The sequence below is a fragment of the Taudactylus pleione genome, unplaced genomic scaffold, assembly GCF_031769625.1.
Source record: "Taudactylus pleione unplaced genomic scaffold, aTauple2 ptg000100l, whole genome shotgun sequence".
NCBI classification, from domain to species: Eukaryota; Metazoa; Chordata; class Amphibia; order Anura; family Myobatrachidae; genus Taudactylus; species Taudactylus pleione.
In genome coordinates, this window is record NW_028284502.1 from 7,074,408 (window position 1) to 7,100,611 (window position 26,204).

General features: G+C 42.2%; 1 protein-coding gene across 2 annotated transcripts in view; it reads right to left on the reverse strand.

Annotated features, from left to right (window-relative positions):
• LGR4 (leucine rich repeat containing G protein-coupled receptor 4) overlaps nt 1-26,204 on the reverse strand; it is a 116,169-nt gene that overhangs the window by 36,597 nt on the left and 53,368 nt on the right. The window contains exons 3-4 of one of the 2 annotated variants that reach the window (XM_088470407.1): nt 9,769-9,840; nt 8,762-8,833 (exon numbers count right to left, since the gene is read on the reverse strand). The exons of the other annotated variant lie outside the window; for it this stretch is intronic. Coding sequence (XP_088326533.1) covers nt 8,762-8,833; nt 9,769-9,840 — 144 coding nt within the window. The remainder of the gene's footprint in view (nt 1-8,761; nt 8,834-9,768; nt 9,841-26,204) is intronic. 2 annotated transcript variants of the gene reach the window in all.

Consider the following 26,204-nt stretch of genomic DNA (forward strand, 5'->3'; position numbering starts at 1 on the left):
AATATAGTCAGGTCGGCGCTATGTGGCTGGAAAGTGGAGGTGTGTAAACAAGGGTGTTTTGGGCGTCCAAAACCTCCATTTATACTTGTCCAGGGCTAGATGTATCAAGCCTTGGAAAGAGAAAGTGGAGAGAGAACGTGACAACCAATCAGCTCATATCACTTTACAGACTGTTTTTGAAAATTTACAGGAGTTGATTGGTTGGTACTTTCTCTCTCTGTACGGCTCGATAGGTCTGTCGTTTTATTAGGCTCATGCTTCTGCTTCCAAATGTTTTGCATTAAGTCATAAAAATCAACAAAAGGAATGTTATTCCTAGCTTGGTCCACACCATATTTGACACCCCCCCCCCACAAATTCAAAACGGGGTCTGATAATGCTAAACGAGTCAAGATCCAAACCACTTCACAAGAGAGAAGCAGGATGGTGGCCTACATTCTCAGCAGTCCAAGGGGTAAATTTACTAAAGGACAATTTTAATGGACTATATTGCACATTTACCTACAGATTATTTTTATATTGATGTTAGTAAATGTGCAATTTAGCCCCTGAAACACATCATCGATTTAAAATCGATTAAAAGAGACCTTTAGTAAATTTACCCCAAGAGTCATTTCAGGAGAGTAGTCAAACCTAGTCTACACAGGGGAAGTCATTTTGTGGGCTGAAGAAATATTCCAGAGAATGCAACCTATTCAAATCACCAGGAACCAGTGATGAGAGGCAAATATTGGTTCAGTCGCAAAATGGCTGCCTAAGTGACATCACTAGCCCGCAATGATTTCATTGGCTGCATTCTCACAAATGTTTGTTCAGTCCACAATATATGATCTCTCACTGTCTGCAGATGACCAATTTAATTTGATCACAGCCATGCAAGCAGCATGACAGCTTCCACTGAGGTTAAAACACATAACAGGCAGAAAAAGGAGATTCCTGGGCAAACTTTTGGTTTATAACTTGAATTCTTTGTAAAAGGCAGCTAGTAGAAGACATGCCAAGGTGGTGAAATTAAACACACTGACCTTGTCAAATACTTCAGGGACCTCGGTAGTTTTATTAAGTATTCATCTGGTTCTTAGCATTTTTTGAATTTCCCCAGAAAAAGGTCACGTTTTTAAAAAGGCAAGAATTTTATTTTATACATAGGAGCCGTTTTCATTCATTTCCATGTATTTAACTTCCTGTTTAATATATTGTAACCCATATGGTCAGAGATATTATACACAGAGAATGCCTCTCAATTATTAATAAACATTTGCAAATAAATGTGCGAGACATGTTAAACAAGGGAACCTAACTACATAAAACAAAAATGACATTAATATATATCTATCACTACATAAAACTACATTAATATATTAATATATATCCATCTATATCTTAATATACTAGTTATCAGCCAGTCAAAATGTTGTGACATTGTCGCGCCCACGAAAAGTCCCGTTTGAGCGCTCAAACGGGTCACTTTTCGATAATTTCTGCTAGCCAGCTTGGGGGGGGCTGCGAGTAGAAATGTCAGCGCCGGCAGCTGTGCGCGTCCGAACGGAGCAACAAATGAATTGCTCTCTTGGGCGCCATCTAGTGCCTGACGGCGCGCAGTACACCTGAATTCCCCCTATAGAGGTGAGGAGTAGCGACAGATAGATATTATAATGCAGATGGAATAGCAGCACTTTAAACTGGAATAGCAACTAGATTATGACTCCAATCAACCGTAGATTATTTTAATTGTAAATACGACAAGTAAAGGATGTCTTGGAATTCTTTGCTTACAAACATCGCTTACTATCTTAAAATGCTAATTCTCTTCCACACCAATCCTCCAGGTCATTCTTGACAAGTTTCTTAGAGGCTTATGAACGTGTCAGAATTATTTTTACAAGGAAAGAAAGATCTTCTCAAAATACATTGTTGATGCAAAAGCAGTGACCTGGGAGATGACTCTGCCTTACGTAATGCCACCTGTGTGCCTCTTACCTAATGCAAATAAATAATCCTGTATTGATGAATCATTTTTGCCTGCACAGGAGAAAGGGATATTTAAACAGAGGTGCATTAAAACATCTCAAGATACAAAAGGCCTGAGGCTCCATTAAAAATGAACTAGAAAATACCTGTCTTCTTTTTGTCTTCTTATTCCAGATTTATAAACCTCCCCTGAAGATCAAAAGAAAGATTTTCCGGTAGGATAAACTCATCAAGCGTCAAGAAAATACCTTCATTATTTCCTTATAGACAAACAGGGAGCAGTGTGTTGACCTAACATTATGAGCTAAAGCAGGCAGCAGTCCACCCAAAGTCCATCCAAACACTCATAGCACAACTCTTGTCCAAACATTTTATCCATGAGAGCAACCAACTCCAGTGTCACTGCCCGTAAATACACACAACATTGTGTGCGCATAAACACAAACAATACAAAACACTCACCTATAACACCATCCATTTAAATTTCTCCCCACGTGAATAGAATTGGTCTTTAGAGAGATAATTCAACAATTTTCGAAATAAAACAAACATGAAAAATGAAGGTGAATCTTTGTAGGAGTAAACTCTCTCTCGCTGTCCCGACCATTCCACTGTACATGCACGGCCATCAGGGGGTGAAGGAGTGTCCACCCTACCGATGAGGGATCAGAAGATGCGACTGGGCTTTTCCCATAGACAAAACCAGCTAATTCCATCTCAAAATGCCACTGAAGACTGTGCTACAAGGCAATTTAACAAGATCTGAAAAACTTTGGAGCTTGTTAAATAGCCCCATATCAGTGTCCACAGAGATGTCGTTAATTCAATAATTAAGTCATTTAACACTAATGAACAAGCATGTTTTTCCCTATCTATAATGCAAATTTCAAATTAATTTTTTTCCTCCTATTTTAAATTAGTCCTTCTTTAAAGCTTGGATTTTCTTAAAAACATAAATGGGAAGTATTTCATAAAGTAATAGGTTTTGTTACAAAGGACACTTTCTGACAAACATGCAGAAGACATCTTCAGAATGATTTTCAAACCAAGAAAAAACTAGGCAACCAGTTATTTCCCCTGGGCAGCAGTCTTTCAACCAGGAAGGATTTCAGAATAATGCAGTATTCTTCTATATAAAGAATGCCAAACAGTCTGAGAAATTTACAAAATAAATAATAATAATAATAAGAACATGTTCTCAGTGTCATATCTACTCTTTGGGAAAGGAAACATTGGTGGAGACATAAAAAAAAAAACTATATCTATATATACACACATATACATACACAGTGTTCTCCCCAGGCTGTTTTCTGCAGGCACATCGCCCAGCAGAAACAGCCTACCACCGCCCGTCACTTTTTCCCGCCGACGGCCACTGTGTAACGCTGGCCTCTGAAGTGACCGGAGGCTAAAGAAGAAGCCTGCCCCGTGATCTAGTTAGATCCAGTCAGAGCGAGGCAGAGGGAGCGTGAGTGGCGAGCAAGAGAAGGTAAGTTCTGGGCTGGGACTGAATCTGTACTCTATTGAACATTAGGTGTTACTGCAAGTTCTTGTTTGTGATGTGTGCCACCAGATTTACAGTCTCTACATAATGTGTGCCTCCAGATTTGCAGGCACAAAGGGGGTATTCAATTCAGCGGGAAGTGCCACCTGGCTGCCCTCCTATCGGCCATTTACGGTGGCAGATAGGAGTGCAAGGGGAAAATGTGATGCTGGCGGGCACGGTGTGCCGTTCTGGTGCTGCAGATCGCGTCAGTGTCGGCAATTGAATTCCCCCAAAATGTGAGGTGCGACACCAGATTTTCAGTCACATCTCCTTGTGACACTTTTCTTCTTCATGATGTTACTGTGCATAAAGAGGAAAGTATGAGCTTAACCTAAATAAACAACAACAAAAAACAGTCTCCTGTGTATTTGCTGTTCCCCAAATCTACATCTTGTTGCCAGGCATCTAAATAAAAGCCGTGGTTATTGTGCTGAAGTAAAAGCATCTGCACAAATGTATAGATCGGAATGGGATGCTAAAATGTTTCACAGATGGAGAACATATTCACAATTACGTATTAGGGACCAGCCTGGAGGCACTGCATAAGGGCAAAGCAAAACTACAGGGGACACTGTATAAAGGGCACTGCATATGGGGATAACTACAGGGGGCACTGCATAATGGGCACTTTTGACTGAGCGCCAGTGGGGGAGCAGCCTGAGACCTGTCGGCCTGGAATGGTAAGGGAGATACCCCATTTCCTGGCGCGCGCATAATTGCGAAGGTTTCCATCACAACTAGCTTACTATACCCAATAGTATACCCTTGTTGTACAATAAAGGTGTTAGCCAGTGGCAATAAATTATGCATGTACGTATGTGAGTAAATAGCAAGTAAATAAGGTAATTGACACAGCGTATGTGTACGGGTGTCTAAAGAGCAGAGAGTATTGTTAAGCGACACTGAAATTTCATTTCAAGAATTTCCATTGTGTGTTCAACTGTTGCTGCCAAGAGACTCGGTAGCTGTTCAAACATCGAAACCTTCAGGAGGATTTGGTTTTAGTTCAGACAACCTGGTAGGTCTCACGGAACACAGCCCAAAGTGCCAAACCTGCCTTCTTAAAACAGTTGGCTCAACGTTCTCCTGCTAAAATAAAAGCCCTCTCTCATTCTACACAAAAGCACCTTTCAACAGAACAAGACCTCAGGATACCGCGCACATCGAAGTGTGTGAACATCGGATGGGCATAAACATGAAGTACAAGAGGATGTGCTGCACAGTAACACTTTACCTGCATATAAGAACTTATTCATAAGAAAGATCAATTTTTCTATCAATTAAGAAATATTGATTAATCTTTTTCCGTTACACACCAACCCTCATCCAAATATTCCATCTAAATGGTCTATCTTCTTCTTTTGTATACAGTGAGGTACCCCAATCAAGGCTACCCCCTTTCCCGGTTAAGGTTTGATGTGGCCCTGGGACTCCAAGCTGTGTCCTGAGACTAAACCCATCTTTTACTGGTACACAAGTTAGAAACTACGACCGTAAACTTGCTCAGTTAGCAGAAAATATGCTTTAACTCTATTTTCTCTATACAATACTTGATAGTAAATCTTGATTTAAGGCATTAGTGGGTCACAGTATCAATTTTAGTACAATGGGACCATTACCGCTTACCACCCCTGAATTTATAACCCGACATTCCCAACCAGTCTCCCTTTTTACTGTAGCCAGCCACCAGCTGAAATATCTAAAGGAGATTTAAATAAAATTTTACTCTGGTCATAGATTAAATTACGCAGTAATTTAACAATAGGACAAGTTTTAAATGATCACTACTAGGATGTGTAGCCAGCATAAAAAGGGTAAATTTTCCTAAATTTTCCTACCATTCAAAAATTGCTCCCCACCTGTATATCCTAATGTGTACTCAACTCTTCTCCAAATTGGCATTGCAAAACACAACGGCTAGTCCTCCAACAGGTTCAGTAGTAAATATCTTAGAACAGTCCAAATATCTCTCTTTAATAACTAAACTGACAGCAGTGTACAGTTATTGAAACACTGACAGCGGCTGAAGCCAGATAGTTTGACTTTGAAAAATTTCAACAAACTTGGAGACTGGGACCAAACCTCAGCTGGTTTGCAAGAGGGCGATGTACACAATTGTTAGGGTTATGCTCACACAACACAACAGAGCAGAAAAATGATAAATAGTCACAGCATTGCCAGACACATTTATCCAGCTGTGCCCATTACGTTCCTGTCGCACACAGATAACATTACTCACCCATGCTATCCAGCATGCCCCTGTCGTGGTGATCACATAGCAGTAAGAGGTCTACACACTGAACCCTTGCGCTCAATAAAGTTATCCAATGACAGCTAGAACTGCAGCAGAGGGGGAGGGGCTTTGTACAGAAAAGTATTTGAGGTGTAGTTCTGATTAGGCACAGGGGTGACTTAAGGATTCGCAAAAATTGTAACATTTGCCACAAACTCACATCTGTTAAGTCTAAGGGATATATTTACTAAAGTGAGAGTTTTTAGAAATGGAGATGTTGCCCATAGCAACCAGATTCTAACCATTATCTTCTAGAACAGGGGTAGTGAACTTTACCTTTTACCTCAAAATATATTTAGATACACCGACGTTACCCCTTTGATTTGACTTGCCCCCATAGTTATGCCCCTGTAACCTTGCTAATCGCATATGTACTAACATATGCGATTAGTATCGCAAAGGGCAGCTCTTGCGATAAGAGCTGCCATTTGCGAAGCAGCCGACGCGGCGTCTGTGTGACCCCGCCCCCTCCGAGTCCCGGGAGCTTCCTGCTGGTCACCTGTACAGGACGTCCCGGGCTCCTCCTCCTCCCTGCACCCGGAAGATTAGGAGGAGGAGGAGGAGGTGGAGGACCCAGGAGGAGCGCGGGCCGGCGACCAGTGAGAGCAGGTGATTGGGGGCCAGTGCTGGGCGACAGCAAAGCGTCGTGAGTGGGGCGCAGTAAGAAGTCCATAGGCTTCTATAGGGTAACGCCAGGTTTTGCTGGCGTTACCCTCTGCACCGATAAAAGTGCGGCCGGGGCTTAGTACATATGGAAACGCGATAAAAACCCAGAAAACTGGGTTTTTACATAATTTTACCTTTAGTACATCCTGGCCTAAGCCATGCCCATTTCAATGATAGATATAATATGATGCATGTGGTAAAAAATCCACTCTCTATAGTGTGCATTGCGCCTGATTCAGAGATGGTCGGATTTACACAGCTGCAAACAAGCTCCCATACGAATGCAGAAGGTGGTGTCGGACACCTCCTTGCTGCATTTGCAGTCGCAGGCTGGGATCACCGGTGCTCTTTTGGTCAGGCTGTAGGAGCTGAAGTCTCCCACAGCCTAGCCGATGTCTGGTCACACAAGAGGCCAGGAATCTGCGTCCGCCGACGCAGACCCTGGTCTGGTCCCTCCCGGAAGAAGGAGGTGACAACCCCGCTCTGCCCTCCAAATGCCGCAGCAAGTCAATCATGCTGCTGTTTGGGGGGGGGGGGGGGAAGGCTGCGAGCAAGATCGCAGGACCTGTTCTACATTGGAGATTTGCGTTCATCCTCGGATGACCGTACATCTCTGAATCTGGCCCACTGTATGAAGACAGCCTGGCTTCTCTTCTAGGATAGGTCACATACGGTTTGATCCCTACATCACAGCGCCCCGGAGGTGAAGGAACAAGTAGAGTGAGCATACTATGTGTGGCACTACATACAAAGGGACCAAAGCCTAGAGGTTCTCTTTAAAAGGAGCTTATGACAACATACTGTAGATGTTTGAAGACTGACCACGTTTTGGATATAAAAGCAGAACTTTGCATAGATTAAATTATAGTGTTCAGAGAGTTTGGAATCCTTACAACCATCTTCTGTACTTAAAATAGGCATACTACAATTAAAGCAGACAGCAGTGTGTGTATATATGTTATATGTGTACATGCATATTATAGACACACACACACACACACACACACACATACTTCTATACAACACTCTGATAACAGAGAAACAGGGAGCATCTGCTCCACAGTCTCATGATATTTAAAAAGAACTCCATCCAGAAGTGAAATTGTACTGTCAGCAGCACTTGAAATTCATAATGATCTGGTATACCCTGGAGGGACGAAGGAGGGCTGACTATGCATCTCTGCCAGGACTTGGGCAGCTCACAGGTGGCAGGGTGCCAGGCACAGAACCCCGGCATTTCTGCTTGTTGCTTGGGAGGAGAATGTTACTGAGTAATTTTAGCTCTGGCTGGAGTTCTTTACCAGGGATCGAAGCTAAATTTTCCTCCAAACACTAGAAGTTATTTTCAAATCAGAAGTACATTGGCGGTGTCGCTAAAGTCCAGAGCCCCTCTAAGCACTGGTCTGATTGGCTGGAAGTTCAGTAATAACTGAAAGCAGTTCTAAATACTGGAGCACATGTAATCTCGACAACCACAGCAGCATGCATATAATAAGTGCTCCTATAAGATATTGAATAGGTTCTTGTGTGTTAAATGTATCCAAACGGATCAAGTGCAGCGCTACGAACAGAGTGACTTAGAAATATAATCTCAAACATTAAGGCTCAGAGAGCTACTGCTTTAACTTTTAATTTCAGTATTAAACTTCAACAAGAGTTTTGTACCATAGCACAACCAGTGTCCATATAAACTGACCCTATCCTATACTCGCAGACATTTTGGCTGCCGTGTCCGATTCGTGGCAATGTAAAGCAGGTGAGGGGCCATGTTGATGAAACTCAACTGTAAGTTGACTGAATGAACTAGTCGGCATAATGGAGGATTGCCTGTACACTTGGGAGTCCTGGAGTTCCCATCCCCCCCCCCCCGCCTCCGGTTCATGAGTCTCCTGGACATTCTGGGAGAGAAGGTAAGTATGGACTCACTTGTGGGTAGGAGAAACTGTCAAGTCGTAATCAAAGTAGCTATGGGTAAGTTCTGCCAATTCAAAGTCCCAGAACTATAAACTGCAGTAGTGCCGTCACCGTCAAGCAGTGTGACTTCAGCCATGGCATGGTAGAGGAGTTAAAGGGCTTTCACATATTTGACCAAAACAATTTCAGGTGGAGAGTAAGGACAACATGTCAGTGCTGGTGACAGCTGGGTAAATGCTTGTATACAAAATATAATCCTTGTGTGAATCACACATTAAGAAGGTTAATACCACATGATCATCCCCTAGAAATATATTATGAAAAATTATTTCATATCTGTACATAAATTGCAAATAAAGAATACCACTTACAGGGACTGTAGGGATGGCAAGACCTTCAAAGAGTCACTAGGGACAGTTTTCAGCTGGTTATTTTGAAGAGTCCTACAAAATATAACATGCGATAGTATTATTGAATGTACAGACCTCTTGGTCAGGAAAATTCTCTTACAACTCTATTGCTTGACCTCCCCAAGCCCATGACATGCACTAACCTTTTGTTTTAATTCTTACAATCAGTCATAAGAATACTTTGCCTATAAAATGTAGGAAAGCAGGAGTTGTGATGTGGCCAAGTATAGCAAGTCACTAAATTAAGATTCCCTTTAGTTAATCATCGGGGACTTTGACCAACAGATTTAAAACGGCAATACAAATAAATGCTAAGAAGCCTGATTTAGCATTTATAACTATTGCAGTTTTAAATCTATCACTCAAGCCACCGATGATCAGTCACTATATAAAAAAAATGAAATAATCTAGTAAATCAAACCCATAGCACCTACATAAAACACAGGTACTGTAATTAACTATTGTTCTGTGGAAGGAAATATTTCTCCTTTGCACACCTTTGTAGGTTTAAGGAAGAACACAGCAGGAAGTATAGTCACTTGCACTCTGCTACATAATGCAGTACAGAAAATGGATGGTTGAGATGTAACATAAGGGCTATAAGCAGAGGGTATGGCTATATTTTAAGTGCATGCAGCACTTTCCTGTGCCACCAACTATGAAATGTCCCATAAGTATCACAAAAGGCTCTTTCAGCAGGTTCAGTTGTGTAGGGTGTTTTATAAACACAAAAAAGTTCCTATAACTTTTTTATGCAATCACCTGTGATGGATCATTTACCCAATGCTAGCGATAGTGACAAATACAGGACAATTCTCTGAATGCAGTGTCTGTAGAAGCAGGTGTGACTTATGCCAAGGAGCGATGACAGAATTCCAGCAGGTCTAGAAGGGTTAAAGGGAAAGACTTGCTGTGCTGACAGAGCAGGGCAAGCATGTAATTACTAACAAAACTGCACAATTACTTACAGAACTTTGAGTTCTCTCAGGCCAGACAAGGCCATGGGATGGATGAAAGAGAGGTCATTGCCCGCCAGCCGCCTGGAAGAAAAAAAAATTGTAATAATAATTGAGACTCGGGAAAAAAAAAAAAATTAGATAAATTGAGAATCTATTAAAAATATTATATTAATGAGTTGAGAACAAAAAAGAAAACAGTAATCTTTAGAGCCATCGCTAATTGATTGTGAAGAATGTGTGACTTGTTAAACCAAAGAGACATTCTACAATAATTACTCCTGGAAAGGGCACAATAAGGACAGTTCTTACACTCAGACAAAGCCTTAGGCAGACCATCATAAAGTGCCAGTGGTCATTAGGAGAGCTGGAGAGTGACCTAGTTTAGTAAATGTGGCAAGGATGTCTCATTATTAGTATTATGGCATGCTATACATGCAAAGCAACTCCAATTATCCTGTTTAACCAAGAGCTAGCGCAGAACTTATAAACTCTGAATGTCGACATGGGCATTATGCCGACAGTATCACAATGTCTGCATTTTGAAGGTCGACAGCTCACGTTATGGTTAAGCTGGGTACACCCATAGCAGATGGGACGGTGCAATTAATGAGGCATTGCTGTCGCCTGCAGCATAACCACACATTGCACCGTCGTGCACCAGACCATGCAGCGTGTACAAAGTATTGCTGGGGTGGACCATTGCATCTTGTGTACTCAAGCTTTAGGCTGCGGTTAGTGTTTAAATGTACAAAAAACACATGCCAACTGTCACTCACCAGTTACATTACTCTAGAGCATGCCTGGCCAACCTGTGGCTCTCCAGCTGTTGTGAAACTACCCTTCTACCGATTACCTGGTAAAGCATGCTGGGACTTGTAGTTTCACAACAGCTGGAGAGCCAAGCCTGCTCTAGGGAATCAGTGACTGTGCTGGTTGTATAGGCACCAGTGACCGGTTAGAAGAGTGAATGTTATGGTGCATACACACGGTCAGACTTTGTAGGACGATAGGAATGATAAACTAGATCGTTTATCGTTATATCGTTCATATCGTCCATTTTTTGGTCCCCTCCAACCCCCAAACGACGGACGATGCGCGGGCACAGAAGGTCGATAACTATAACGACCATCACCCGTGCATGCATTCCAACCTGGTCGATATTGACCAGGTTACTATAGGGACCAGCGATCGTTGATCGTGGGTCGTTATAGTCGTTTGGGGTTCGGTGGTGTGCTGGATGATCGATATCGATCATCCAGCAGATGCAGGAGGATCAGACAACGATATCGTTATCTGATCTGACCGTGTGTGTGCACCATTAGGGTGGACCAAAGGTGCCAGTTCGGTGGGTGCTTGAGACCACCAAGGTTTCCCAAAAGCGGAGTAGCGATCTCTAGCTCCTGGTGCAGCATGAATGTGTTGTCAGAACTCACTTCTATTTGAAACAAATGGATACAGGTGTGTATAAAACACTGTCAATAGAGAGTGACAGGGGGGATCCACTTTTATTTTTATCCTAACCTTTCTCACATGTAGTAGGCTCACAGACGTGTGTAATATGCCTCTACATGAAACTGCATCTAAGCTTTTTTTTCCTTTTAATAAATCATTACTGCAAAGACAGCAGCTGTGTTTTACTCTATATTATTTTTTTACATTTAACATATATAAGAATGGATAATGATCTCCAACGCCAGCATTTTAATAAATACCAAGTAAATAACAAATCAAAGTGTCAGACACTTAAAACTCACAAAGTAAGATTCTGGCAATGTTTAAGGATCAACACCAAGAAAACCCCAAATCCCATCTAGATGGGCATTCCTGGGAACAGTCTTTACTCCCGGCTTGTTTTCCTCTGCTTGTACTTCTTCCTGATAAACATTTTCTGTGTGGTCCAAACCTTTGCTGCACCGAGGCTTAAATATCACAAGCCCTTTACTGAATGCAGAATTAGACAAGTGCTAAAATGTGGCACACCTAGTAATCTCAGTCACCAGGCTGCCCACAGGAATCAGTTTACACGGTAAGCCAAGCACAAGCTGTATTATAGCTCCTTCCATGTGCAGTGGTGGGGGCTCGCAGGCTCTGTCCCAGAGCTCTCTTTAGCCAGCTCTTCACATTTTACATGGCTATTAGTAAAGGGATGTGCTGATAATTGCTGGCTAATTGGTTTTACATCTGGCGTTTAACAGCAAGTTCCTCCTAACCGTGAATAAATAGATAACCGACAAACCATACTGATTATAACCTTTCAGAGTAAGCTGTAACGTGACTGGACAAATGAGTAATAAACAAACAAACCTCATTGACCAAAAATATATGATTTATACAGATATATGGGCAGCATGATGGGCCAATGGATGGCTTTGCTGTCTACTGCACAGAGGTCATGGGTTCAATATCATGCATGGCCCTATCTGAGAGGAGTTTGTATGTTTAGCGTTTGTGTGGGATTCCTTCAGGTGCTGTAGTTTCCTCCCACACTCCAAAAACATACAGGAAGGTCAATTGGCTGCTAACAAAGATTAACCCTATTTATTTAGCAGTTATAGATCTAGTGCACACAGATTTATTTCAGATGCTTTACAGAGAATACCTAGCCATTCACTTCAGACCCTGCACACTATACTTTTTCTACCACATGTATACAAAAACACACACATTTATATAATAGGGAGAACTTTTTTTTCCTCAGGAGCTAATTAACCTACCAGTATATTTTTGGATTGTGGGAGGAAACTCACTTAAGCATGGGGAGAAGATACAAACTCCACACAGTTAGGGTTGTCGTGGGAAACTAACCGAAAACTTCGAAGCATCGGAATGGCAAATCGGGTAGAATATGTCCAAATCATGAGTATCTACTCATCCCATCTTCAGTTCTTGCCTACTGCAGGGAAGATTTGTCAATCTCATACACAATTTTGCGCAATAGACAGATTTTGTGCACGATAGATCTTAAGTCAGATTGGACACTTTTTAGCACCATATTGTGTCCTGGGGTGCCGGGGAGACTTCAAGGGAAATCGCTCGCATTGTGAGCACATAGTCTAGTGTGTAGGCACCTTTACCCCCAACATTCTAGGCAAGATTTGTACAATTCTGAAATTTAGTTATAGATTTCTTTTCCGCTCCATATAAAAACAGCTCAGCACCCACCCTGCAGCTTAGACAGTGTACAATGGGGATCTGATGTAGGACATATAGCTCAAGCTTAAAGCATTGCATTTCAGTTATGTTTGCCACTCTGTTGTATAAGTTCACCTACATGCAGACTGAGCAGAGCATTTCTGTTACCTAGGATACTGGAAAGAATAATTAAGGGTACGCAGTCATGTCTACATTTTGTCCATGTCGGCATTCAGAATGTCAACAGTCAAAATGTCAACATTTACAATGTTGACATGGACATAATGTCGATAGGCAGATTAACAAGTCCATTTTAGTGTTCGATTTAAACTGGGTTATGGTTAAAATGGGAAGGAAATGCTGTCGACATGCCGACTGTTGACATGCTTACAATGTTGGCATTGTGTATCGCCATAATGTCCATGTCAACATTTTATACCACACCCTAATACAAATGGAAACTTAATATCCTCCTAAAGCAATTTTACTCCTTTCACTAAAATATAGCTATTTACATTATTATTAGCATCCTTTATTTATATGGCGCCACAAGGGCTCCGCAGCGCCTTACACAGTACATACATAAATGAGCACACAAGGAAAACCGTTATTAACAGTACAAACAATGCAGGACAAATACATGATTTACAAACATTGCTGCATAACACTTAAAATAAGCAGCAGGGTGTCAGCAACCAAGTGTAAGTGCTGTTGTAAATTAAAGTATAAGTAAGGGAAGGAGAAGCACGTGAGGGAAGAGGGCCCTGCTCGTGAGAGCTTACATTCTAAAGGGGAGGGAGCAGCAAACAGAGTGACACAGATGGGCTGGATTGTGAGGAAGGAACATGGAGTAGTGGGTTAGGATGAGCGCTGGAAAGCTATGAGGAAGAAGAGGGTCTTCAGAGCCCATTTGAAGATTAAGAGCCAGGAAGCAGTTATCAAGAAATTTTGAGCTAAGTCCAGGGGGACGAAGAAAGGCAGCTACTCAAAGTTGAAAAAGGCGAATATCATGAGCATTCAATGGAAAGAATCAAATGGAGAGTTTAGAAGGTAAGAGTTGGTGGGAGTGACCAGATGATAGAAGTTCCCCAACACCAACACTGTGGCAACCTCCATGCCAAGGAGCATGAAATAATGTGAGGCCCCCAAAGGAAATGGCTGAAGGAGAAGTGGTGTCAGATGGGTAAATCTAGGATTTGGTGATGGCTACGAGTTACATAACACATACATAACTGTCCATTCAGACTGATTATATGCCCCGAGCATTAGTTGCTCTTGAAGATCATTGAGATTTTTGCAATCTTGTTTTCTGCCTATTTATTCTACCATTGAGTATCTGGGCAGGTGTAGCTGCCATATTTGGTTACCGGTCCAGCATGTTTGCTTTTCAACCTTATTAAACAACGATTATCCTACGAGCAGGTACACTAGTTCCTGTGAGATTACAACTCTTTTCACAAGTCTTATCTCGTTTGTCAGTTACCCTTTTATGCGTATTAGTCATTTTAATACTGAAAAAAGTATTCACATTTAATCACTGGCATGAAAAAGTGATAGGTTCTAACTGATAGAGGACTCATGCTTAAAGGGGCATGTAGCAAAAAGTAATCGATTTAGAAAAAAAAATAAAATGTATAAAGAGCAGGTTATTTTATTTTAACTTTCATTGTTCCGCAATTGCTCAGACTGGTCCACAAACCCCCTGTATTTAGGACTGTCACTTATAGAGGGGTTGCAGGAAAGGAAGGATCTAATGCAGCAGTAACTGATAGGCGTTCTCTCCTGATTGGACAAGTGCTCTGACATACCATCAGGTCTTCATTTCGGCCAGTGCTCGAGAACACACCTATACTGGTCTTTGGAAAAGTGTGGGTATAAAGAGACGGTAATAATCTGTACCATTAAAGAATGAAAGAAAACATACAAAAAAAACCCACTCATTGCTTTTGAACAAAGCATCTAATATAGGTTTTGATTTTTTAAATTGGTAAAATGTTTCAGTATAATGTCACTAATACCCCTTCCAGACATAGAGAGATTCCCGGGTTTTTGTCGAGGCTTGGCCAAACTACCCGGGTCTCACTTATGTCTGAAAGACACCAACCAGGGGTTGGTGCCCCTGCTATTGACCATGGTTTTTCCCGGAACTTTAGTCCCATGAAGACAACCCGGGTTAAGTCTGAATGGTGCGACCCGGGATTTTACTCCCTGGTCACACCTAGAGGCCTCTGATTGGCTGCTTGTGGCTACTGAAGGGGGCGGGGCATCCTCCTACAATAGGAAAAAAAACTAAGCGCTGGATCTGGGGAGGGAACGCTGCCTGTTGTGAAATTTGGTGGCTGGAGAAGGGGTGTGTGACTGCGTGAGTGTGTATGAGTGTGACTTGTGTATGACATTGTTGTATGTGTAAGAGTTTGACATGAGAGCAGCCTGCCAGCCCTGGATGATTGTATGCCAGGGCAGATCTGGCTTAATTCTGAATGGGGTCAACCCCGGGAATTTCCCCGAGTCTCAGGTGTAGTGTGAAATGGGGTCTCGAGGAAAAACCCGGGTCAGAGCAGGGAAATTCCCGGGTCATATGTCTGAAAGTGGTTATGAGTCATTGCGGATTTAATTCAAATATTGTAACGCAGGAACATGGCAAGTTGCAACATAAGGCGAATCCAGTGAATGTGTGTAAAAGAAGCTCAATAGAGATGGTAATGAATAGAGATGCGAGATTCGGTTTAACTCGGATATGTTCGGATCTCAAAAACGGCATCATATTGGCTATCCGGCTGTCACGTGTTTTGGATAGCCAATAAGAGAAATCCGAACTGACGATAATTTGGCAACAAAAACCGAATATAGCAGCATCTCATTAGAACGGGGCAATCTGCAACACTAAAGGGCCTCAAATCAGCACTGATCTCAGTAACAAGTTAAAACAAACAATAAATATCAAAGCTGTAGACTGCATTGTAAGCTCTTTCGCAAGGAGAGCCCTTCTACACAGTTATGTCATTAAACGGCAATTATGTATTTATGTGAAGTGGTGCAATTGTATCAGTTTGTATTTATGAAGCTTGTTGTTTGTTCTATTCACTTTGTATGGTGCCACGGAATCCTTGTGGTGCCTTTTAAATAAGATGAAGATTGTACAGGCACTGATCTGTAACAGATGAGGATGCATTTTATTGTAAGACAAAAAGTTTACCAGCTATAAATCAGACAATTCATTGCGACTTCTAGGTAATCCGATTCTCCAGCAGTTTCTGAAAATTTAGTGCAAGACTAACGGGCACAAAACTATTGCCCATGTTATTTTAAGTGTACCCTCCGAAACAAAAAAAAGGGGTTGTCAAGATCAGCTACAACTTGTTAAAAACGGTCATTGCACAATGAGGGGTCTATTTATGAAAAGAGATAAGACTAACCTCGGCCAAAAATGCAGGAGAAAGGCTTTATACCCACTTCTTGCTATTTATTAACAGGTTAATCCAGGAATAATCACAAATGTCTCCAATGATAACCTATTCTGCTCCGCTTACTGCTGTTGAGGCTTTGTTAGATCGTTGTCAGTACAAATCACTTTGTAGGCCATAACATAAGCCACGCATGCGCATACTGTTTTAACCCAGTGGTGGTGAACCCTGGCACTCCAGCTGCTGTGGGACTACATATCCCAGCATGCCCTGCCACAGGTTTAGCATTCCCTAATAGCAAAACTCTGGCAGTGCATGCTGGGATATGTACTCCCACAGCAGCTGGAGTGCCAGGGTTCGCCCCCACTATTTTAACCCTTTGCTGACAGAGTTAGGCTTCCAGTGTCCGGGAGAAAGGCTTCGTTAAGGGGGATGTAGTTGCGGACACCGGTCTTAATACCAACATCCAAATCCAGATGATGGACTTTAGGCATTGAAATACCGGTGGGAATGTTAGGTTCAGGGAGCATGGCGGGGTTAGGGTTAGGTTTTTTGGGGGGTTAGGGATAGGCACCCCTAGAGGGGAGGGTTAGGTACCCCCCATGGGAGGGTTGGGTTTAGGGTGCGGTAAGGGGGGGGGGTTAGGGATAGGCACCCCTAGAGGGGAGGGTTAGGTAAGAGGGGAGGTTAGGGATAGGCACTAGGGTGGAGGTTAGTGTTAGGCACCACTGAGGGGGGGTTAAGGTACTTACCTGCCCTGTCGTGATCTTCTCCCTTCGGGCTGCCGGCGTCGGGATATGAACCGGCGGCTAATCAACCTCCGGGACTTCATACCCATTCCCGCTAAGGAGTGGGGCTTTCGCTGGGGCTGTTCATGATAAATACATGAGGTACAACATTTTGTATTTCTGCGATAGCCTGCAATACAGATGTGGACACAGTTGCAGTCGAGAATTTTCACAGTGTACCAACGTGCGCTGGACAGTGTAAGCCCTGAGACGACAATGTCCGTGGACAGTGCAAATCCGCCAGTGATTCCAAACACACAATCATCAGTGCCATCCCATCCACCATGGACACTTGCACAAGCCTACGGCTGGCACCTCAGGAGGGTGCGGAAAGAAATCTTGAAGCCAGTGACACCAGAGTCTGGTCAGAGGAACAATTGAATTGCTGAGCCGGGAACCCTAACGGGTGCGCAAAAAGCAATTGAAGTCCCCCCATAACACTTAATTCAACAGCTACAGAAAAAACCTATTTAAAATATTCCACAATTATGACACATACATTAGTGCAAATTAGAAGAAACCGAACCGCAAAATAAATTGTACACTTATAAATGCATCCAAATTCTGTGCTGGCTTTATCACTGGGATCAGCCTATACATAGGCTAGACATAACATGGCTGATGCAGGGATGGAAGAAATGTGTCCTCATACATCTAGCCTTAATAAGAGAAACATTTTTTTGCTGAAATTGCGTCCAAGTCGCAATGTGATGCGACTAGAACGCACCAGCAGACTCTGCCGATTAATTTGATATGTGACACTTGTATATCTGTATATGAACCACAACGGAACTTGGAATGAAAAAAACCTGTGCCCGCTACATTGTAGCACTTTGCACACAGATATACAAGTGTTGCATTTCAAACTGAATCAGCACAGTCTGCTGGTGTATCCTAGTCTGATCGCATTGGAACATTCGTTATCTGGCAAAAAGACGCCTGGTGCTAGCAGAGTCACATGGAAGGTGGTGTGCCGAGAGGGGCTTTTTAGCGTGTCTGCAGCAAAGATGTATAAGAACACATCTGTAGTCTGTGGAAGAAAAAGGACAGAGAAACAAAAACAAAACAAAACACAATGCAAATGAAACCACTGTCCCCGATGTATTGTAGAGGAACATGCTGAAACCAAGAGCTGCTGCGTGACTTTAAAGTAGAGATGAGCTGCCTACCTCAAGGCAACTCCTGTTTATTCAGCCTGCTAAACCAACTAACAGTGAGGAGCAATTCAACCAGTATCCGCTTTTCCGCTCTCTGGCAATCTTCCAGGAAACAGGATACAACTGGCCGAGTATGCGAAAGGCTTTTCTAACATGCCTGCCAAATATTCGTGGGCCGTTGACGGACTTACTGCTTATAAGGGTCAAGAACCTCATAATTAGGGGCGGGGAGGGGATGTGCACTATTAGCACTAGACACTAACTCTTAAGATGATATAAATAATGCCTGTGGGGCTGAGGGAACGGAAGATGACACATTTCTTAGCCTCCAGACATCATTTGTTTTTTTTTTCTTAAATGACATATTAAACTTTCAACATCAAGGCAATACCTGGGTGTACAGATCCGTAGCAGATGGATTAGCTCTCAGGTAATTACCCGATTTGGGGGGCAATTATAATTCTAGGCCGATTTATACCTTAACAAGAGCTTTCATGAAAAAAATATATATACATGTTTCATGTTTAAAGCATTTAAAGATAGGGCAACAGGCTCACTGTGTTTGTACAAGAACAGCCAAGTCTCACTCCAATTGCTTTAATATTAATATAGAGCCTTTCTCCCAACAGAACTCAAAAGCACCATTGGAACCCCACCGAAACAGAAACAGAAGTTGGACAGACAAACCTTAGGTTGCATACACACGTAAAGATTTTCTGTCCAACCATCCAACTACAGTGCCTTGCAAAAGTATTCACACCCTTTACATTTTTCATGTGTTCTTGCCTCACAACCTGGAATTAAAATGGATTGTTTGAAGGTGTGCATCATTTCATTCACAGAACATGCCTACAACTGTGAAGTTGTGTTTTTCTTATATTGTGAATCCAACAACATTCAGGACAACATAACAGAAAACTTCAGCATGCATAACTATTCACCCCCCTAAAGTCAGTACTTTGTTGAGCCACCTTTTGCGTCAATTACAGCTGCAAGTTGCTTTGGATAAGTCTATGAGCTTGTCACATCTTGCCCCTGGGATTTTTGCCCATTCCTCAAGGCAAAACTGCTCCAGCTCCTTCATGTTGGATAGTTTCCGCTTGTGAACAGGAATCTTCTAGTCTGACCACGGATTCTCAATTGGATTGATATCTGGGCTTTTACTAGGCCTTTCAAACACATTTAAATGTTTCCCCCTTAAACCACTCGAGTGTTACTTTAGCAGTATGCTTCGGGTCACTGTCCTGCTGGAAGGTGAACATCCGTCCCAGTCTCAAATCACAGACAGACAAACAGGTTTGCTCAAGAATATGCCTGTATTTAGCACCATCCATCTTTCCCTCAACTCTAATCAGTTTCCCAGTCCCTGCTGCTGAAAAACATCCCCACAGCATGATGCTGCCACCACCATGTTTCACTGTGGGGATGGTGTTCTTGGGGTGATGGGATGTGTTGGGTTTGCGCCAGACATAGCGTTTTCCTTGGTGGCCAAAGAGTTAAATTTTAGTCTTATCTGACCAGAGCACCTTCCTCCATACATTTGGGGAGTCACCCACATGCCTTTTGGCAAACTCAAATCGTGTCTTCTTATTTTTATCACTAAGTAATGGCTTTTTTCTGGCCACTCTTCCATGAAGCCCAGCTCTATGGAGTGTACGGCTTATTGTGGTCACATGCACAGATACACCAGTCTCTGCTGTGGAACTCTGCAGCTCCTTCAGGGTTACCTTTGGTCAGATCATGAGACTTAGACTTCACACAGGTGGACTTCATTTCACTAATTATGTGACTTCTGAAGGTAATTGGTTGCACCAGAACTTTTGAGGGGCTTCATAGCAAAGGGGGTGATTACATATGCGCATGCCAATTTTCAGAATTTTACTTATAAAGATTCTTTTTTAGATATATTTTTCTCATTTCACTTCACCAAAGAAGACTATTTTGTGCAGATCCATCACAAAATTCAGATTAAAAAAAATAAATAAATAGGTTGTAATGTAACAAAAAAGGTAAAAAGCCAAGGGGGGGGGGTGACTACTTTTGCAAGGCACTGCAGTTGATTGGTTGGAATGAAAATCTGGTAACGTATGGGAGTAACTGATGATCAGCAATTTGCTCCTAAATGCCAGAAAACAGATGAAAATGGTCGTCAGACAAGTTGGAACAAATTGTTTAGCTCAAACATTTAACAAACAGTTTTTGTTAATTTTCCGGCATTTGGGTTAAATTGCTGATTGATTGTCATTTGCTTTCATTCCTTACCAGATTTTTATTCCAACCAATCAACTAGTTGGATGGTTGGACAGAAAATCTTTACGTGTGTATGCAGCTTGACACAAGATAGGGAATTGGAGGGCTGCAATGGTAACCACTGTGCTACCACTCATATAGCTAGGATCAGGCTACCAAGAACGTAACAGTTAAGTTACCCATTCACAAAGCAATTCAGATGCCAATTAGGTCTTCTTAGAGTAGACCAACTTGGAAACAAAACTGCTTTATGTACAATATTGTCCCAAAATGACCACTGAACCAAATCAATAACGAGCTGCAGAGAAGATGCAGTTAGGGGATTATTACAGCCATCACAAAATACAACCTAACTGCAGCATAGATTCAGATCATTGCGCAAAATTGCTGAAGAATTGGATCGATCAAATTTGTGGGTACACGTGCCAAACATACAATCTGGCATAGGGTGTTCAGTTCAAAACGCTTTCAAATTTAGGTCAGGACTGGACAAATACAAGTCACCAATATAACTTTATCTGCCCAGTTCTCTCTGTTTTGTATGTATAGAGGCAATGGTATATACAATGAAAGCTGCAATTCCACATTTGTGGCTTCACAGTCTGTTTAGTACACTTATGTGAATCAACATGATATTTTCTAAAACACAGGATTCACTATCCTTTGGGAGAATTACATGGCTGCCAGGGCAAGGTCGTGTCCTTCAGATGGAAGAATTTACATTTATGTACAGTACTCTTGTGCATGTTCAGGAGTAAAGTGTACCAAGATTAGAGCCAGTCAGTCAAGAAGTTCCTCTTTGGTCATGTGATGAAAGAATAAAGCTGCGTATCCACTTGCAGATATAATTGAGCGATTGAACGATCACGACATGGTAATCTTTCAATCGCTCATTAATCGGGCATAAATCGGGCAGTTTAGTGTCGGAAACAACCAGCAATGCGTGCTCCCGCTGGTCGTTTCAAACATCACCTGAACATGCCGGTCAATCTGCCGATAACGATAGATTGACCATGTTCGGGGATGAGGGAGGGTGCCTACACTGAACGATATGTTCGTTCAGTGAAGGCACTACAGGGGATGAGGAATGACTGTACGATTACGATGTTGTAATCGTACGGTCGTTCCACTATCTGCAAATGGATACGCGGCATAAGGACTAAAGGATGAAGGAGGGCCAAGGAATTGTGCTATCAATATGCATGCTGGGGAAAGGGAAGCTCCAAAGCCTCTGAGCGCACTACATCATACGTGTTGTTGCTGGTTACCATAGAGATTTCAGGACACTGGGAAAATTAAATCATTAATAGCAGCTTGAATGTAAAATATTAAGGAAAATAAAACAAGTGGCAAATGTTCTTAAAGGAAGTGATTTATCTTTAGAGAAAACATAACCCCCAAAAACTGTGATGGGATTGCAGCCTTACTACCATAGTGGTCTACTCTCCTGGAAAGGGAGGCTCACACATTTCAGTGAATTATTATGCACTCCTGGAAGAGCAAACCAGTCTCCAGAATCCTCACCACTGCCCAAGTAAAGTGGGCAGTTAGAGGGCTTGATGACGTGTTTCGCTGTATTGTTAAATCTTTTTGAAATGACATGCTGCCGCCACTGGATGTCATTTGATCTAAAGATAAAATGCAACGCTGAACACTGTTGGGGCTCCTCCTATTTGTTTGTATATAATGGACATAGTAATAGAAGCCAGTCCATGCAGACCCTACGAGGCAGAACACTTTCCAAGTGACTGGACCAGGATTTCAGCACAGCTATGGAAAATTTGAGGGTTATCACTAACACTTCTCAACTAAACCCTTTGTCTTACATCCCAGATAACAACTTAACTAGTCAAGGCACAGAAGATAAAAAATAAATGCATAAAAAGGTGGCTGCTCATTTGCATTAAAGGCCATTGACCATGGCCAACCACAGGTGCATGCAGTATGGGGTCAATGGTACAGGACATCATATCCTTTTTAGAGTATCTGATCAGTCTGCTGTAATTTGTAACACTGCATTTCAAATGTAAAATCTCACAAGCAGGGCCCTCTTCCCTCATGTGCTTCTACTTCTATTACTTATACCATCATCTATTCCACACTCACTACAACGGAACCTAACCCTTCGTTTCAGTCGCTCTGCTGCTTATTTGGAGTATTCTAAGTGCTGATGCAGCAATATTGATAAACCACGTCCTTATCCTGCAACTTTCTGTACTGTAAGTCACTGTTTTCTATGTACTTTGTAAGGCGCTGTGGAACCCTTGTGGGGGATCGGTATGAAATACTGCCGGACGCATGTTCAAATCCAGACATCGGGAAACAGTCAGTGAAGATCCCGACAGGTAAGTGTTTTTAACCATCACTAACTCTACCCCCCCCTAACACTCTCTCTTGGGGTGGGAGGTTAGGGTAAGGCACCCCCACCGGGAGGGTTAGGCACCCCCACCGGGAGGGTTAGGCACCCCTGGGGGGAGGTTAGGGTTAGGCATCCCCCCAGGAGGATTAGGTTTAGGCACTTGGGGGTGCCTAACCCTAACCTCCCCCAGGGGTGCCTAACCCCACTCTCCCTAGCCTAACCCTAAGTCCCCCCTGGGAACCCCCAACCCAACCCCCCCATCCCCCTCTATCGTTATGTCGGGCTCCCGACGTAGGTAAAATGACAGGTATCGGGATTTTGATGCCTGTCAATGGACCCCTGCTGGGATTAGACAGTCGGGAAGCCAGCAGTCGGCATCCTGACTGCAACCCCTTGTTGTGCATAATATTATCATCATCATCATTATTATTATTATTAGGCATTGCCTTCTGTATGGTTCTAGTCAGGGCAGTATAGTTTTAATTTTTGCACTGAGTTAATGTCTGCTTTGTTTTTACTGAAAGCTACACCAGGACACATGCCATACCATAAACTACAGACCTACCCTAAAAATCTGAGGTATCACACAGGGGCGGACTAAAGGCCCCCCACACATGGTGCAATTTTTTAAGCGATTTGGCCATTTTCGACCGATTGGAACGACATATCGTTGTGGGCACAACAACTATGCACGCTCCCCACGGTCGCTGATCGTTGTTCAACTGAACCTGCAGAAAGATATCGACCCATCATTCACGATTTGGCGCACATCGTTCCGACTGTGTGTGTGCATGATGAGTGATGCAATGGGCGATTTGTCGTCACTGACCGTGGCCACTCCCCTCCACTATATTTAAATGTTTCTGCTGATGCATTGTGAGGTTGTTTGCAGCCAAACGATATATCGTTAATGATCTGCAGTCGTTAACGACCCATCTACATAGTTGGGTCGTTTGTACAATAATTCCGTGTGTGAGCACAATATCGTTTGTCCGGGAGTGTTCAGGAATTCAAGGGAAATCACAAATTAGATTGGATTGTTTGTAAATCACACCGTGTATGGGGGACTTAAGAGAGGAGGGGGTACGTATGCAGCCTCCGTGCGGGTCCCCCCCCCCCCCCCTCTCTGGCAGTGCAGTAGACTCCGGCTTTCTGCCCTAGCCCCAGCTGCTTGGTACTTACTATACAGTCCCCTCCATATTCTGGAATAAATTGCCTGAGCTGGATAAACATTTAAAAGTACTCCCCCATATTAGCGAACAGGGAAGGCTCATCTAACGATATTCAAACTGAAGCATTTGCTGTAGTTTTTACCCTGGTTTTCTCACATGTTAAAATGGCCTAAGCCATGGCTGGTCAAAACAACGCAACAATGTTAACAATGGGCCTAAAACAATTAAATACAAACACCATGGACTGCTCGTGCCCAAGTTTAAAATTCCATTTATCACAATGGATATAGAACTTTTTCTCGGCTCCGTAAACAATTTAAGATAGCTCCTATGATAAACTACTTTGTGATTCATGTAAAGAAAAAAAAAAAATGGTGCTGCCCATGTTGGTAAGCAATCAGATTCTTCTAATTTCTGAAAGGTGGCTTAGAAAATGTAAGCAGACATCTGATTGGTTGCTATGAACAGTATTTCCTTTTGTATTAGTCCTTATAAATGCTCCTCACTAGCTCCTAATTTCTACATTTTTCTCTCCCCCCTTCCTAAATTTAATATTAAGTTAAGAGACCAATTACCAAAAAAAAAAAAAAAAGCTGTGCTCCAATTGGCTCGCATAGAAGGTAGGTTCCCCTGGCAACCAGGGGAACCGCATTGAAATATATACATAGCCAGACTACAAGTTATATCAAATGAATACTAAAAATTGGGACCTCAAAATGGATTTCACTCATAACTAGATTATGGGAGCTTCAGAGCAGGGATTGGATGGATCATGGGTCCTATTTTATCCCGATTCTGCAAGTTTAAATATTGGGAGTTGCGCATATAATAAAAATAAGAATAAATGCTGTTAGCCAAGATTGCGGCAGCGAAATAAAACTATTTTATCCCAATGGATATCATCAGATACACGGACATTGGCTTTGCTGATGCCTCGGGTCTCCTATTTATTCAATATGGATTGTTTGGAAAGGTCGATCAATAAAGAAAGCAAAATATATATATTTTTTATATTTAATTGACACACACACACACACACGTGTAAAAGGCTAACTTTCACAAAGCAGACTTTGCTTTGACTTTTTGGTATAATTTAGGAGGTGCTCTCTGTTCTGAAATATTGATCCTTGCAAGTGTGGCCCTTAATGCCTCTAGTGGTCAGCTCTCATATTGGTACATGTATTTTTAATGATTGTTGATTTCACGTGTGCGGTGGTTTTCTCACTCCAACTGTTCTCTAAAATACTTGTGTATATCTTTTTAATTATGCTCCAAGTGTAATGTTTCATACACATTTTTAGGTCTTATAAATGTGATTATACTGAATTATTAAAAAAAACATCTTTAAAGCAAAGGAATTCAGTACAATGACACATGATACATCAAATATATTATGGACATGTGTGCACCTTATTAGACCCAACCAGAGTTTTTTACATGACTTATGGGCCACAAACTATGGGCCTCATGTACTGTCTATGATAATGGTGCTCCAGCCAATCAGCTCCCAACTGGTGTTCTCTGTTTGAAAAATGACAGTTGGGAGCTGATTGGCTGGAGCACCATATACCATAAGCAACGAGTTTATCACTCGTCGTGAATGATAAAACTTGTTGATAAATGAGGCCTTAAACTGAAAAACTGTTTTGCAAGGAGATATTTTCATGTGTTACCCAAGTTTCAAGGGGGTACATTTTCTAAAGTGAGAGTATTTAGAAGTGAGTTTTAAAAGAGATGTTGCCCATAGCAACCAGATTCTAGCTATTATCTTCTAAAAAGGTGCTAGTTAAATGTTAAGAAGAATCTGATTGGTTGCGATGGGCAACATCTCTCTTAAAACTCACTTCTAAAAACTCTCACTTTAGTAAATTTACCCCTAGGTCCTCTATTTAAAAAATTTGGTAGGGAAAATGTGTTTTTTGAATGTGGCAGCCTTGGCAGAAAGTAACGTAGATGTCCTTCCCTGGCCAGGTAACAGCCCAGATGCAATCCAATGAGAATCTTTGGCCAATGCTAAAGAGAAAGAACTCAATAAGAAGACGACCACCACCAAGAATGGCCTCAAAGAAGAACTTATATGAATACGGCAGAGGGCTCAAGTTCTATATATATATATATAAAAAAAATAAATCTGTGAAACTCTCCTGAACAGCAGCCAAACTGTATCAAAATGATTATAAATA